The 14380-nt window shown below is 32.1% G+C and overlaps 5 protein-coding genes across 5 annotated transcripts; 2 read left to right on the plus strand and 3 right to left on the minus strand.

The window, feature by feature from the left end:
- The first annotated feature begins 2037 nt into the window (after positions 1-2037).
- Positions 2038-4027, plus strand: BX663DRAFT_157237 (cyclin-domain-containing protein). Its single transcript, XM_051521623.1, has 4 exons — positions 2038-2325; positions 2404-2524; positions 2595-3730; positions 3798-4027. The coding sequence occupies exons 1-4, from the start codon at positions 2158-2160 to the stop codon at positions 3981-3983; spliced, it is 1611 nt and encodes a 536-aa protein (XP_051380431.1). The 5' UTR covers positions 2038-2157; the 3' UTR covers positions 3984-4027.
- Positions 3803-4925, minus strand: BX663DRAFT_476886 (phosphotransferase KptA/Tpt1). The gene is made up of 3 exons (XM_051524275.1): positions 4740-4925; positions 4256-4634; positions 3803-4192 (listed from the first exon to the last, which is right to left on the minus strand). Exons 1-3 carry the CDS (start codon positions 4875-4877, stop codon positions 4071-4073), a joined length of 639 nt encoding a protein of 212 aa, XP_051380432.1. The 5' UTR covers positions 4878-4925; the 3' UTR covers positions 3803-4070.
- A 23-nt stretch (positions 4926-4948) lies between these two features.
- BX663DRAFT_544900 (uncharacterized protein) lies at positions 4949-6627 on the minus strand. The gene is made up of 7 exons (XM_051530912.1): positions 6455-6627; positions 6260-6387; positions 5978-6195; positions 5767-5901; positions 5435-5689; positions 5278-5359; positions 4949-5217 (listed from the first exon to the last, which is right to left on the minus strand). Exons 1-7 carry the CDS (start codon positions 6586-6588, stop codon positions 5033-5035), a joined length of 1137 nt encoding a protein of 378 aa, XP_051380433.1. The 5' UTR covers positions 6589-6627; the 3' UTR covers positions 4949-5032.
- A 2638-nt stretch (positions 6628-9265) lies between these two features.
- Positions 9266-11142, minus strand: BX663DRAFT_157307 (uncharacterized protein). Its single transcript, XM_051521625.1, has 8 exons — positions 11029-11142; positions 10850-10951; positions 10725-10792; positions 10510-10666; positions 10329-10450; positions 9825-10255; positions 9619-9761; positions 9266-9567 (listed from the first exon to the last, which is right to left on the minus strand). Exons 3-8 carry the CDS (start codon positions 10751-10753, stop codon positions 9310-9312), a joined length of 1140 nt encoding a protein of 379 aa, XP_051380434.1. The 5' UTR covers positions 10754-10792; positions 10850-10951; positions 11029-11142; the 3' UTR covers positions 9266-9309.
- An 843-nt stretch (positions 11143-11985) lies between these two features.
- On the plus strand, positions 11986-13554 carry BX663DRAFT_517665 (uncharacterized protein). The gene is made up of 6 exons (XM_051528748.1): positions 11986-12101; positions 12160-12316; positions 12376-12497; positions 12571-13001; positions 13065-13207; positions 13259-13554. Exons 1-6 carry the CDS (start codon positions 12073-12075, stop codon positions 13514-13516), a joined length of 1140 nt encoding a protein of 379 aa, XP_051380435.1. The 5' UTR covers positions 11986-12072; the 3' UTR covers positions 13517-13554.
- Positions 13555-14380: the final 826 nt, after the last annotated feature.

Here is a 14380-nt window from a genome sequence, read left to right on the forward strand (position 1 = left end):
TCCTTGAAAAAAAAATTAAAGACAAGTGATTTCTCTCAACTGGAGTAATAATAAAAAATAGTTGATATATCATTAAGTGGATATCATCTTTCCTTATCTCTCATTTTTGATTCTGATAATTCTGAATAATATCTTAAACAAAAATGATTTATTCGTAGAAGAAAATAAGACCCAAGGTTGCTAGACGATACTAAGTAATATTTACATAAGTTTAACTGTAGATATTAGAAAACTACTTGATGAAAATGAATGCTGAAGGCAATATTATGATTGTAAATGAATAAATATATTTAATTTAGATTGATTATAACATTTATATTCATAATTGTAAAGGAACATGAAAAAGATAATTTGATGAAAGACTAATTAAAGAGCTGATATAGTATTCATAATTAATGCATGTTTGGCAACTTGAAAGGGCTTACAATAAACAAATGAACCCCACTTTGATTAAATAGTCAAATATGTCTGGGAGTTTATATAGTATCTTCCACTGATAAAAGATTCAAAAAAAAAAAGGTTATTGAAGGCGTTAATAATCGTGTTCATAAACTAATGACATACTGATTTGACTTCTTAAACTGAGAAAGCAACTCAAAAAGTGCCGATAGCCTTGAATATGACGCAGCAAAAGTTGATAAAAATCATAATTTAATTAGAAGCAAAGTGATAAAGGAAAGAGAGGAGGAAATTTTAAAAGATATGTTGGATATACTTGTTAAAGAAAAGAAAGATGATTGTAATCACTGAAATACGGTAGGTGTAGTAAATTCAGGTAAAGTAAAAGCTAGCTCTATAGAATATCTATATAAATGGACTGTTATATATTTGGTTATAAATATTTTTATATACTACTTTTTGTTAATACATAAGACTGCACATAAAAATAGATATAACTAATAGACCCAGGAATATGTTACAAGAATTTCTAATGGTAAACCCTATAAAAAATCTACTGACGTTATTAACTTTGTATCAAAAGCGTTATTTATACTAGTACAAATATACTCTTTGAAAGTATGATTCATGAATGTATATGAGTCTGCGAAAAAGAGTGATAATAAACTTACTGGCGTCTGTAACTGGTAAGATCATGATACTGATAAAATACCACTCTAATGATTTATTAGGTATAAGGTATGTAGACTGCAAAAGGAATATGATCACTATACAAAAACGTACTTATAACAGCAAACTATATAGACGAGATTCAACTGATCAAGATATATATGTATATTATATAAACGAAAGACAACAGTAGCTGTAGCCTGTTCAAGTGGTAAAGTAAGTGATATACACGAATATGCTTATGTTGTTTAACTTGTTATTGTATACTCTTACTTATAGAAATTGAAAAAAGAAAAAAAAAAGGAGTTTGGTAAAGAGATGTGAATGCAGTTACTAGCATGATAAATATGGCAAGGAAAGGGAAAATCAAACACGGTTTTTGTTTTGCCTTTACAGGATGTCTTTGTCTAGAATTTCTATTACTTTCTTTGGAGCTAATACATTGATATCCCACATCGTCCAATAAAAGATAAGCACAACATCTGAATTTTATTTTTGACTCGTCTAGAAAAGAACTAACAATATCTAAATTCAAAGTGTAAAAACAGTGAGATACGCTTTTTGGCAATTAAGTTTATTATTTTGGATATCAGGGATCCGCTGATTGGATATTTTTAGTACACTCACTGAAAATCTGCTGGTTAAATTTTGAAATCCGCTATTTGGGTCAGCACATAAACTCAGTAATTTTATGTTTTTTTTATACATTTTACATGTATTTATAGTTAATTCAACACTGATATTTTTACGAAGATCATCTAGCTTCATTGCATTTTTAATGTATTCATAAAAACGTATATAAATATATATATTTTTTTTGATTTACAACTTTTTTTTTCGTATTAAATGTATCCTCAACAGTATCCAGTAATAGACAATACTGTCTATTTACTGCAACAACAACAACAACAACAACAGCAGCAGCAACAACAACAGCAACAACAACAAAAGCACCAACATTTTCAGCAAGCAAGATTACAATCTCCACTTCATGTTATACGACCACAAAAGGAGCCTTTACCAAATGCAACAGATGCTAAACCAAATATTATTTTAAGTCTTACAGAAATAGCTGAATTTTCATCTACAATGGTCTATTTAATGTGGCATGCTAGAAGACAATCTGTTATGGAATTACATTCAAATTCGAAAACAAATACAATGACACATAATAATAATACAAGTCTTGAACAGACTCGAGTAACTGCTGATTTGGCAAATATGACAAGTTCAGCTTTTAAGAAGTATTGTCGCCAGGTAAAGTAGGATAATATATATAATTTTTTATAATATACAATTCTATTAACATAAATATAGATTTTAAGTGCAACACAGCTTTCAGAATCTGTTATTTTGTTATCATTAAAATATATAGCCATGCTATTACAAAACAATCCAAATATTCAAGGCGCAGATGGATCTGAATATAGACTGTTTACAGTGGCATTAATGTTAGGTACTTTAACTGTAGAGTGTATACATATATTACGTGTAGATATCATTCATTTTAATTCATTTTATATTAGCTAATAAATTTTTGGATGATAACACATATACAAATAAAACTTGGTCAGAAGTATCTGGAATGAAAGTAACTGACTTGAATATTATGGAATTGGAATTCTTGGATGTTTTAAAATTTAGATTATCAGTTCAAAAAGAAGAATATGAAAGATGGAGAACTGCACTATTTGGCTTTAGAAATCAATTATTAAATGTACCTATTGAATTACAACGACAAAAGTTAATGGAAACAATGGCTTTATCAGTTAATAATTCTCAACAACAATGGTATCAATATAAGCATTTCCAGCAACAGCAACAGCAGCAACAACAGCAGCAGCAACAACAGCAACAGCAACAGCAACAGCAACAGCAACAGCAACAGCAACAACATGCGGCTGCAGTCGCTGCACATAATTTCTTTTTATTTTCAAAATCACAGCAGCAATATCCTATTCAGCCTACATATAACGGTCCTTTAACAAGAGTTCCTTTAAGAATTCCTACACAGCCTGTTTATCATAATACTCGAACAACTCCATCTGCTCAACCCAATGTTTTAATGTATGATAATAATTTAGTAATACCAAATGCAACAGCTACTGTGTCGACGTCATCGGCACAAAGACATTCAACAGGTACTGCTGCTATTACTAACACTACAAATCGAAGAATTACAACTACAAATGATACTGGATATCCTCGTATGATGACTAATTCATCTAACCCATCTTCCCGAATAAATACTCCTTCTCAAATTTATACTAATCAACAACAAAATGTTCCTTCGTTTACAGCTCCAATATATACTTCAACACATGATAATCCTGCTACTCGAATAGCAAATCATCATACTTCTACTTTACCTCAGACTGGTGAATTGGATTTACCATTGAAACCTAATAAGGTCTCTAACAGTAGCTCATATTACTATACGCCTTCCGCAACACCAACTAATGTCAATGGTTATTCAAATACAACGAGTTATTACGTTGATAACAATAACAATAATAATAATCTACCTACAACTATTCCAGTACCTTCGCCTACAGATTATAATCCTTATAGTAAAACCAATTCAAGCCCAATGAATGCGGTAGATATTTATAATAACAGTAATAATATGAGGCCAATGGTGCCAAGATCAGCATCGTATAAGGTAGGATTTTATTTTATTTTATTTTATTTTTACATACAAAACAAATCTAACATTTGAATTATATTAGCAGCAACAGCAACAGCAACAGCAACAGCAGCAATTACCAACATCTGCTAATTATATTCATCAACAAGATATATATTCACAACAGCCACTTCTTCAACTTACACCTACAAACAATAGCAGTGGTCCAACATTGGAAGATCCTTTAACAGCAGCAGAATCTTATCGAACTCATCATCATTATCAATAATTATTACATATATTTATTTTATTTTATTTTATTTTTTGTTGTATATTTTATCTATATTTATAGTATAAACACGTATCGTCTCTCTTCTTATAAATTGATTTGCTTGCCTTCTTTATCTATCACCTTTTTAAAATATTTGGGTGCAATTATACCTTCAATACCATTGGATAAGATAACGTGATTCTTTGATCTATAAAATATAATACCATCTTGGAAAGAAAAAGAAAAAAAGTAAATATAGACTATTATTACCAAACATACATGTTTACTACCTTGTCTAGCTTTTTCTGTATCAATATAAATAAATATCTCACTTGTTTTTCGAATACCACTTTTAACATTAGGATCACCTGGTAAGCCCACAGCAAAATGAATATGATTACGATTCATTTTTGATAATCCTTTTTCTTTAATGTGTTGCCAAGCTTGCAAGTTAGTACCATGAATTACACATGTATCTATCTTATCTGTAATTTCTTCGAGTAATTCATTTGAGTCAATAGATTTTATTGAATGTCCCTGACTTGCTCTTATGAACCAATTATTAGATGTAGGTGGTAATTCGCTTAGTTCGTATCGTTTTTTATCATTTGTATCAACGACATAACGAATCTGTTCAAATGTCACTTTTTTAAATTTAGAATGTCCTAACTATTGTTCTATTTAATAGACCAGTAAAAAAAAAAAAAAGAAAAAAAAAAAAAAAAAAAAAAAAAAAAAAAAAAAAAAAAAAAGTTTCAGAAATAGATGATTTACCAAATCATTTACTGCAATGTAGCCATCAGTAGAGATTTGTAATTTTTCTTTAACAGCGCCATGTCGCAATATATATGAAAGTAATTTCGATAATTGAATAGCTTCTTGAGGATTCAAAAGTGGTTTAATTTCTGACATTATGAAATAACATATTACATAAATTTCGGAAGACAATTTTTTCTTTTTAAAAAAGAAAAAAAAAAAAAAAAAAAAAGTTACTGCTGCTGTCCCTGAATTTATTGCAAACAAAGGTAAAATACAAATAACCCTTTTTTTTTATTTTTATTTATCCATTAGTCACGTTTATGAGACAATTCAACAGCAAACCCAACGGCAACCTTTGAAAATTCTTTCATATGATCAAATGAGAGCTTATCAACTGTATCGCCTGTAGTATGAATATAGTGATTAGAATCATCAAAGGCACTTTCAATAGTAAATGCAGAAGGATATCCAAGTTTACGCCATGAAGCATGATCTAAAATACACAGTTAGAAGAAAGGGCACATGTACATGTTTATATTCTTTTGTACTTTACCACTACAAGCATAACCACATTGAGTAAGGACATAAGGAATATCAGCATAATTATCAACCAATTCCTTTAAGAAATCCGTTAACTAGAATAATAATAATAATAATAATAATAAACTTTAATATATATGAATCTATTCATGATATACTGTACATTGTACCTTTTCGTCAACATGATCGGTAACAATACCAATAACTTCACCATTAGCACCAATATATCCTGTCATATCATTTTGCAACATGGCCACTACATTTTTACCCTCCTGTTTATATGCATTTGAAATATCTTGACTGCCTAATAAGCCGGCTTCTTCACCACTATACCAATGGAATTCAACGGGTCTTTCAGGCTTGAAACCGTTATGAACTAAGCTGCGGAATGCCTCAAGAATCGTAACAGTACCACTGCCATCATCCTATATGTATATATACATATATATATATATATATAATATAAGTATGTGTATATTATGTGTATCTATTTTTGTATTACATCAGCACCAGGTGAGCGACCAAAACTAGGTAACCACATATTAACAGAATCTTGATGAGCACCTACAATAACAACTTCGTTTTGAAGTTCTTTATTTGAGCCTTCAAATCGAGCAACAATAGAAAATTGATTCCACTAACAACAACAATAATAATAAAAAAGAAGGCTATGAATATAATAATATATGTAATATGAAAGTGTATAACTTTACGGAATGTTCAAATTCTTTTACAGAGACATGATCAAATCCCTCTGCAACATCTCGAATTTGTTGTATCAACCAACGACAAGATTTGGCCCCATAAGTGGATTTATAATAACGATTACGGAAAGAAGTAAACTCGTTCAACACTTCTTTCATTAAGTCAGTTGTTAAGTTTCCAATAAATGGAGCAATCTCATCTTGATACTTTGCTTTGGTGGGAATATCTATAATATAATATATTATAAGTTTTTTTTTTAATAGTTACATATTTTGATTATAAAAGTATACATGGTTGCCAAAGAAGGTTAACAGAAGAAGAAGTAGTAGGATGTTCTGTAATGTCCATGTACTTTACACCTGCACGAAACAAAGCTTCTTTATCAGACTCAGTCATCCATTTAGCTGGGGAATCTTCACTAGATAGTGCATCTTATTTCAGTAACAAAAAAACGTATCTATTTTATATATATATATATATATTACCTATACTGAATAAGACGAAGTTCAGGCTTAGAAGAATCAAATATTCTTAACTGATCAAAAGCAGCTAAAGGACCAGCTTTAACAAAAGCAGAGAGTGCTGAAATTGATAATAAAGATAAAGACGTAAGCTTCATATTATTAATTGAAAATTAAGACAAAAAAAAAAAAAGAAAGGAAAAAATTAAAAAATGAAAAATGAAAAAATAAGACCTATTTAATACGTGGGGCGGCTATAGCCAAACTTATGGAAATTGCCGTTCTTCAAAAAATGAATTGCGCTCTCTCAAAAATAAATGTCGAATTTGGAAAAAAAAATTGTCGAATTTGGAAAAACAAATGTCTGATTTTAAATACGATTAAACAATAAAATACATGACCCCATTTGAGCACGAGATGTTATTAAATACATTAAATTTGTCTAGGTCGGATCAGTTTAAAGGGACAAGGAACGAAAAAACCTCTTTAGGAGCAAGAGGAAAAACGTAAAGGAAGGGAAGGGTGTGATAGGTGTAATGTAAAAATTATACAGGTAGTGTAGGAGAAGGAGGAAGCCAATCTAAAAGACGTTGACCAGGATTGGGTGAGGTAGGAAGAATCGGCTTATTATGTTGTAACTGGTCAAGTTCATGAAGGATAAGGCAGATGAAGTGCCATCGAATGTGCCAAGGGGTGACGGAATGAGATGAGACAGGTTTCTTGGTGGGAAGTTGATTTTAAAAGGAAGGACAGGGGATCTTCTATAGTTTCAGGCATCTGTAACCGACGGTGCATTTGGAGACATATGATTGTATGTCGTCGAGTGGGGCGTTGAGATGGGTGAGTGGGGCAGTATGTGGAGTAACCGTTTGGGAGCTATCCAAGTCGCTAACGTATGCATCGACTGCGTTCAACAAAGGACATCGGTAACCAAAGGATAGGATCTATAGATATAGTAGGTCTGCAAAGAGAGAGGAGTGTAGAGTTATTTCGAGCACTACAACGTGTATTTAAGTTATCTTGTAAAAATTATTTTTGTAACTTTCTAAATCGTTTGTGATCTAAGGAGTGTAGTTCGGAGTGACGGGTCTTCCACAGTAGAGTTTTAGATAGCATATACCATTGTGATCTGCTTGACGAGGTTCGGATGTGAGGTAGAAGTTTCGTAAGAAGAGCATCGTCAGGCAAGGAGAGGGGCGTAGTAGGAATTTAGCTAGTAATATATGAGACCTTTCTTTCATCGAAGGGAGACGAGTTAAGTGAAGCATAACTTGGACAGAGGAGTGAATGGAGCCACCAAAGAGTCTTCGAATGCATTGTTTTTGGGTATCTTCGAGTTTGTTGTATAAGAATGAGGTGAACTTGTTGATGGCTAGACCGTATTCAAGTTGGGAGCGGACCATTTGGACATAGAAGCGAGAGGAAAGAAGTTCGGTAAAGCCCGTGTGATTAGCACATATTGTTGCTAGTTGATTCATAATAGCTATAGCTTTGGTTGTGTTGACAGAAACCAATTTGCTTGAATGGAGGTGTAATTTTAAATACATTTTTTTCACAAAGGATTAGCACATGTATGAAATAAATATTGGCGCATTTTCATAAAAAAAAAAAAAATTAACGTATAAAATAAAAACCTTTATTATAATGGACGTCGGTTTAAATAATCATCAAACCTTTGCGTAGAATATCTACAAAACCCTGCAAGGTCTGAGAAAAGAATTTGATTACAAGCATCTCTGATTCTTAATGTGAGTATTTCTTCTTCCAGCAATACTTCTCGTTTAAGTTTACTTTTATAAACAGACCAAAATTGTTCAATGGGGTTAATTTTAGGGGAATATGATGGTAGATAAACGCAGCCATATCCACGACCTTTAATAAGTTTTCTTATATCATTATTTTTATAGACTGGTACATTATCCATCACAAGATAGTAATCCTTGAACCGTTCATGCTTGTCCAGTTGATCCAAAACTCTCTTTACAAAATTAAAATAGTGATCAGTAGATGTGCCTCCTCCTGCTGATTTTTTTTTTTTTTTTTTTTTTTTTTTAGTGGCGTTGGCTTCCTGTTCAGGTACAACTCTTGGTCTCTTTATACATATATTTACAATACCATGAGCACATATAGTTCCAAGAATAGTATGTGTTGGTGCTCTTGTTTTTTTTGGGGGGGATTTTTACTCGTGCGCAAGCTCCTTTTCTTGACCAAGAGAAGTTTCGCTTCAAATTGATGTGAAACGAGGCTTCATCTATAAATATACAGTTACTTTCATAATCCAGCAAATCTGACTCGATCCATTTTTTTTTTAACCCAGTTGTTGCAGGTGGAATATTTTTGTTGTTATTTCTTGCTGGGTAGTTGCTGATAAACAAAAAGGTAGTTCAAATAGATAAAAGGGAACAAGTAAAAGTCTATGAGAATCCATTAGGATTAAAGTTTATTTTATAAAAGTAAAGCTAGCTTAAAGCTAAATCAAATCTGTATTAAAGCTAAGAGAAAACTAGAATAAAGTATTTCAAAATAGAGTATTTATATATGAATGATTGTTTAATGTTTTAGAATGTTTGTATCATTTTGGCATTAGATAGGAATATTATGATTTATTTGTTAGACGTTTCATGTAAGTGAAATAACCCATTTCACCTAGTGTATTTTAAGGTTCTCTCGGTAACTACTCGATTACACACTATAATGAATCTAGATAAAGATACGTTGTGTTTCATAATATTATACAAATTACTTTATACGCTTTATATCTATCATGTTCATTTATATTAAGTACAAGTGCGTCCACTTGTTTACTTTTATGGCTTGTTGAGGTATCATGAGCGATTTAAATAATATTTGTATTAAGAGATTACTCCACTACAACACTTTTATTTTATAAAAATACAACGATAATGGAAATATAAAGAATGATGCAGGGAAAAAATCAATAGTGAGGGGGGGGAATACATTGGGCCAAGCTTTCCCATACCTTCATTATCATCCTCTTTTGTCAACTTCAAAATTATTGGGTTGATGATAGCGCTGAGCTGGATACATTCTTGAGGATTATATCGATATTTTGCGCTATTTATTTGATGGTCTTTCTTTACTTCTATAATATCTTCCACCGCCTTTTCCAACAAATACTATTTACGAGGTTATTTATCATGTCTGATTCATTCAAGTACGCTTATTACCTTTACGTTCCAGCAAAATTCAATTAATTGTGGAACAAACATAGCCCTATCTTCAAAATCAGGGCGAATTTCCAAACAGTGTTCTCTCCAAAAGTCGTAAAGCCCATCTTGATATCGCACACTCCACAAATGCAATTCTGTTTCTGTTTACATGTATATGCAACAATATTAGAACTCATCATGATAACTGACAAATGATACATTACCTGCGGTATGAATAAAAAATACTTTGACCGAACTAAACTTGTCAGCAGACGCGAACGAGAAATCGTCAGCGACGCATTTAAGCATTGAAAGGACACCGTACATTCCTTTATGGTGGTCCAGTTTAATTTTACCCTTGTCGCTGTTTGTGAAATGGCCAGAAGTTTCGAGTAAAACAAGTTCTAGGTTCTTTAATCCAAAAAGCTTTATCAAGCCATCCGATTTGTTTTGACTCTTCTCGTCGACAAAAAGATTCAAAGCCTTAAGCTGTCTATTCATACTTTCCAAAACAGGCTGTCCTTGTAAGAAATTAGACTTACAGTCATGGGTTACAATGCTCCTCCCAGTGGTATTAAGGTAAGGCCAGACAAATAGTTGGTTGAAGGTATCCTCACTAGATTGATAATCAATATGGGATGTATAGGATGTATGTCTATAAAATAGAATGAGTTGTTGTTAATTTATAGGCTTATCTGATCTAGGGGCATAAAATTTATTCAACTTACACTTTAATCAAAAGCTGTTCAAGGAATTCCATGTTACTGATGTTGTGGTAGATACCTTCTTCTTCCATTGATAGTAATAAGGAGAGAGATCTTATCTCCTTTTTAGCCTTGGCAAAATTATTCTAAATTTAAAAATGTTAACAACACTTTGTTTGAAAAGTTACGCGTATTTGATATTTACAGAGTCAATGTATGCGTCAATATATTTATGGAAGGCATGAGGAATTGGTTGGGTATCGATGGCTCGCGCTTTCATGTGTTTGTTGTATAAATCACGATCAAGGTATGGTTTTGGAGATACCCCGTTGCCAGATCGGATAATGTTGTTTGCCTCTGGACTAATGGAGAATGAGCATTTAGACATATCTTATATTATGATGACTCCACAGGACTTACCTGTATGGATGAAAGGCTGATTCATGCATTTCGAGATAGGGGAGCCAATCTGACCAGCAGCTTGATTTCTAATAAACACGTTGTTAATATGCCATTTATAGTAATTTTTTGTGTTCTATACTTGCATTGTCATTGTTTAAGATATTCTTCTCTGATTTGTCTTCTGTATCTTCTTCATCTCCTTCGACCTTTCGCTTGAGTACATTATTATGTCTACTTGAGCTTGGCTTTTTTGGTGGATTTAAAAAAAAATAATTGTTAAACTTGATGCTAAGATATCAAATAATGAGGAAAAAAAACTTACTTCATTAGTACAGTGAACTTCACCGTTATTGATGCCGTTAATTGTGCCACCACTAATAGGACCGTTGAAAATCACTGTTTGTTTAGTTGACTTTCTTTTCTTGCTGGCAAACTTGGCTACGTTTCTTTTAAAGCAGCTTTTGTAAGCTAGAACTAAAATGGTATTTCCATGTTGTCATGAGCTGACTTATAATGTCATGTTTCATGATTAAACATGCGGATCATAAATTTGTTTAAGAAATTCAATCCTGAATCTCTCTTGATCCGCTCCATCTGATAATATTAAAATTACTAACACTTCATTGTCAACAACATATCTTATTCGGTCATAACTAACACTTTTCTGATTCACATCTTATCCTCAGACCTCTTTAACAATTCTTATAAACAAATATCTAAATAAAAATGATTGACTTTAGAACTATTGTTCACTTTCCTTGACTCTTTTTGTCTTAATATTATTTTCTAATATTTTTTATTTGATATTTTAAAAGAAATATCACACATATTCTGTAACTATGTACTAAGATGCTTACCTTCTCCTGCTTAATTAAAGCAAGTGCATCTTCCTTGATAGCTTTGGGAACTTCTTCTATTTTAGTAATCCAATTGAAGTCACTGTCATAATCATTTTGGACTTTCGCAATTTGTTTGTTCTTGTTGAGATCGTTACGTGTTAATTCAAAGTATGTTTCAAAATCCCATGCTTTTGCACTGTTTGTAGAAAAAAAAAGTGCTTTGACCCTTCTTTGACTACAGGAACCTTTTATTGCATTTCTTTGTCTGTTAAAACCATTGTTATTGTGTTGCTAAAAAAAAAGATGTAAAAAGAGTGGAAGTAACTTCTTTTTTTTTTCAAAAAGATTAGAAAATGCAGTCACAAAGTAAGTTTATTTCACAAAAGAATAAAAAGTCGTTCATAAAAAAATTAAAAAATAGTTCATAAAAAGATTTTAACAATGAACCAATTTATATATGAAGATGATAAAGGAAACCTTCGCAATGGAAGCCAAGCTGCTGGTCAGATTGGCTCCCCTATCTCGAAATGCATGAATCAGCCTTTCATCCATACAGGTAAGTCCTGTGGAGTCATCATAATATAAGATATGTCTAAATGCTCATTCTCCATTAGTCCAGAGGCAAACAACATTATCCGATCTGGCAACGGGGTATCTCCAAAACCATACCTTGATCGTGATTTATACAACAAACACATGAAAGCGCGAGCCATCGATACCCAACCAATTCCTCATGCCTTCCATAAATATATTGACGCATACATTGACTCTGTAAATATCAAATACGCGTAACTTTTCAAACAAAGTGTTGTTAACATTTTTAAATTTAGAATAATTTTGCCAAGGCTAAAAAGGAGATAAGATCTCTCTCCTTATTACTATCAATGGAAGAAGAAGGTATCTACCACAACATCAGTAACATGGAATTCCTTGAACAGCTTTTGATTAAAGTGTAAGTTGAATAAATTTTATGCCCCTAGATCAGATAAGCCTATAAATTAACAACAACTCATTCTATTTTATAGACATACATCCTATACATCCCATATTGATTATCAATCTAGTGAGGATACCTTCAACCAACTATTTGTCTGGCCTTACCTTAATACCACTGGGAGGAGCATTGTAACCCATGACTGTAAGTCTAATTTCTTACAAGGACAGCCTGTTTTGGAAAGTATGAATAGACAGCTTAAGGCTTTGAATCTTTTTGTCGACGAGAAGAGTCAAAACAAATCGGATGGCTTGATAAAGCTTTTTGGATTAAAGAACCTAGAACTTGTTTTACTCGAAACTTCTGGCCATTTCACAAACAGCGACAAGGGTAAAATTAAACTGGACCACCATAAAGGAATGTACGGTGTCCTTTCAATGCTTAAATGCGTCGCTGACGATTTCTCGTTCGCGTCTGCTGACAAGTTTAGTTCGGTCAAAGTATTTTTTATTCATACCGCAGGTAATGTATCATTTGTCAGTTATCATGATGAGTTCTAATATTGTTGCATATACATGTAAACAGAAACAGAATTGCATTTGTGGAGTGTGCGATATCAAGATGGGCTTTACGACTTTTGGAGAGAACACTGTTTGGAAATTCGCCCTGATTTTGAAGATAGGGCTATGTTTGTTCCACAATTAATTGAATTTTGCTGGAACGTAAAGGTAATAAGCGTACTTGAATGAATCAGACATGATAAATAACCTCGTAAATAGTATTTGTTGGAAAAGGCGGTGGAAGATATTATAGAAGTAAAGAAAGACCATCAAATAAATAGCGCAAAATATCGATATAATCCTCAAGAATGTATCCAGCTCAGCGCTATCATCAACCCAATAATTTTGAAGTTGACAAAAGAGGATGATAATGAAGGTATGGGAAAGCTTGGCCCAATGTATTCCCCCCCCTCACTATTGATTTTTTCCCTGCATCATTCTTTATATTTCCATTATCGTTGTATTTTTATAAAATAAAAGTGTTGTAGTGGAGTAATCTCTTAATACAAATATTATTTAAATCGCTCATGATACCTCAACAAGCCATAAAAGTAAACAAGTGGACGCACTTGTACTTAATATAAATGAACATGATAGATATAAAGCGTATAAAGTAATTTGTATAATATTATGAAACACAACGTATCTTTATCTAGATTCATTATAGTGTGTAATCGAGTAGTTACCGAGAGAACCTTAAAATACACTAGGTGAAATGGGTTATTTCACTTACATGAAACGTCTAACAAATAAATCATAATATTCCTATCTAATGCCAAAATGATACAAACATTCTAAAACATTAAACAATCATTCATATATAAATACTCTATTTTGAAATACTTTATTCTAGTTTTCTCTTAGCTTTAATACAGATTTGATTTAGCTTTAAGCTAGCTTTACTTTTATAAAATAAACTTTAATCCTAATGGATTCTCATAGACTTTTACTTGTTCCCTTTTATCTATTTGAACTACCTTTTTGTTTATCAGCAACTACCCAGCAAGAAATAACAACAAAAATATTCCACCTGCAACAACTGGGTTAAAAAAAAAATGGATCGAGTCAGATTTGCTGGATTATGAAAGTAACTGTATATTTATAGATGAAGCCTCGTTTCACATCAATTTGAAGCGAAACTTCTCTTGGTCAAGAAAAGGAGCTTGCGCACGAGTAAAAATCCCCCCCAAAAAAAACAAGAGCACCAACACATACTATTCTTGGAACTATATGTGCTCATGGTATTGTAAATATATGTATAAAGAGACCAAGAGTTGTACCTGAACAGGAAGCCAACGCCACTAAAAAAAAAAAAAAAAAAAAAAAAAAAATCAGCAGGAG

Source organism: Cokeromyces recurvatus, assembly GCF_025118155.1.
Source record: "Cokeromyces recurvatus strain NRRL 2243 chromosome Unknown BX663scaffold_23, whole genome shotgun sequence".
Taxonomy (NCBI): domain Eukaryota; kingdom Fungi; phylum Mucoromycota; class Mucoromycetes; order Mucorales; family Mucoraceae; genus Cokeromyces; species Cokeromyces recurvatus.

What these genes read in the sequence shown, in the direction of transcription:
- BX663DRAFT_476886 (XM_051524275.1), bottom strand. Translation starts at nt 4,877, where the DNA reads ATGTCAGAAATTAAACCACTTTTGAATCCTCAAGAAGCTATTCAATTA. An exon ending in ACATTGCAGTAAATGATTTG is followed by an intron (nt 4,635 to 4,739) that starts GTAAATCATCTA and finishes ATAGAACAATAG; the next exon opens with TTAGGACATTCTAAATTTAA. An exon ending in TACAGAAAAAGCTAGACAAG is followed by an intron (nt 4,193 to 4,255) that starts GTAGTAAACATG and finishes TTTCTTTCCAAG; the next exon opens with ATGGTATTATATTTTATAGA.
- BX663DRAFT_157237 (XM_051521623.1), top strand. Translation starts at nt 2,158, where the DNA reads ATGGTCTATTTAATGTGGCATGCTAGAAGACAATCTGTTATGGAATTA. An exon ending in TTAAGAAGTATTGTCGCCAG is followed by an intron (nt 2,326 to 2,403) that starts GTAAAGTAGGAT and finishes AGTGCAACACAG; the next exon opens with CTTTCAGAATCTGTTATTTT. An exon ending in TACAGTGGCATTAATGTTAG is followed by an intron (nt 2,525 to 2,594) that starts GTACTTTAACTG and finishes ATTTTATATTAG; the next exon opens with CTAATAAATTTTTGGATGAT.
- BX663DRAFT_544900 (XM_051530912.1), bottom strand. Translation starts at nt 6,588, where the DNA reads ATGAAGCTTACGTCTTTATCTTTATTATCAATTTCAGCACTCTCTGCT. An exon ending in TAACCTTCTTTGGCAACCAT is followed by an intron (nt 6,196 to 6,259) that starts GTATACTTTTAT and finishes ATTATATTATAG; the next exon opens with ATATTCCCACCAAAGCAAAG. An exon ending in TAAAAGAATTTGAACATTCC is followed by an intron (nt 5,902 to 5,977) that starts GTAAAGTTATAC and finishes TGTTGTTGTTAG; the next exon opens with TGGAATCAATTTTCTATTGT.
- BX663DRAFT_517665 (XM_051528748.1), top strand. Translation starts at nt 12,073, where the DNA reads ATGCATGAATCAGCCTTTCATCCATACAG. An exon ending in TTGACGCATACATTGACTCT is followed by an intron (nt 12,317 to 12,375) that starts GTAAATATCAAA and finishes TTTTAAATTTAG; the next exon opens with AATAATTTTGCCAAGGCTAA. An exon ending in AATTTTGCTGGAACGTAAAG is followed by an intron (nt 13,208 to 13,258) that starts GTAATAAGCGTA and finishes CCTCGTAAATAG; the next exon opens with TATTTGTTGGAAAAGGCGGT.
- BX663DRAFT_157307 (XM_051521625.1), bottom strand. Translation starts at nt 10,753, where the DNA reads ATGCATGAATCAGCCTTTCATCCATACAG. An exon ending in GAACAGCTTTTGATTAAAGT is followed by an intron (nt 10,256 to 10,328) that starts GTAAGTTGAATA and finishes TCTATTTTATAG; the next exon opens with ACATACATCCTATACATCCC. An exon ending in AATTTTGCTGGAACGTAAAG is followed by an intron (nt 9,568 to 9,618) that starts GTAATAAGCGTA and finishes CCTCGTAAATAG; the next exon opens with TATTTGTTGGAAAAGGCGGT.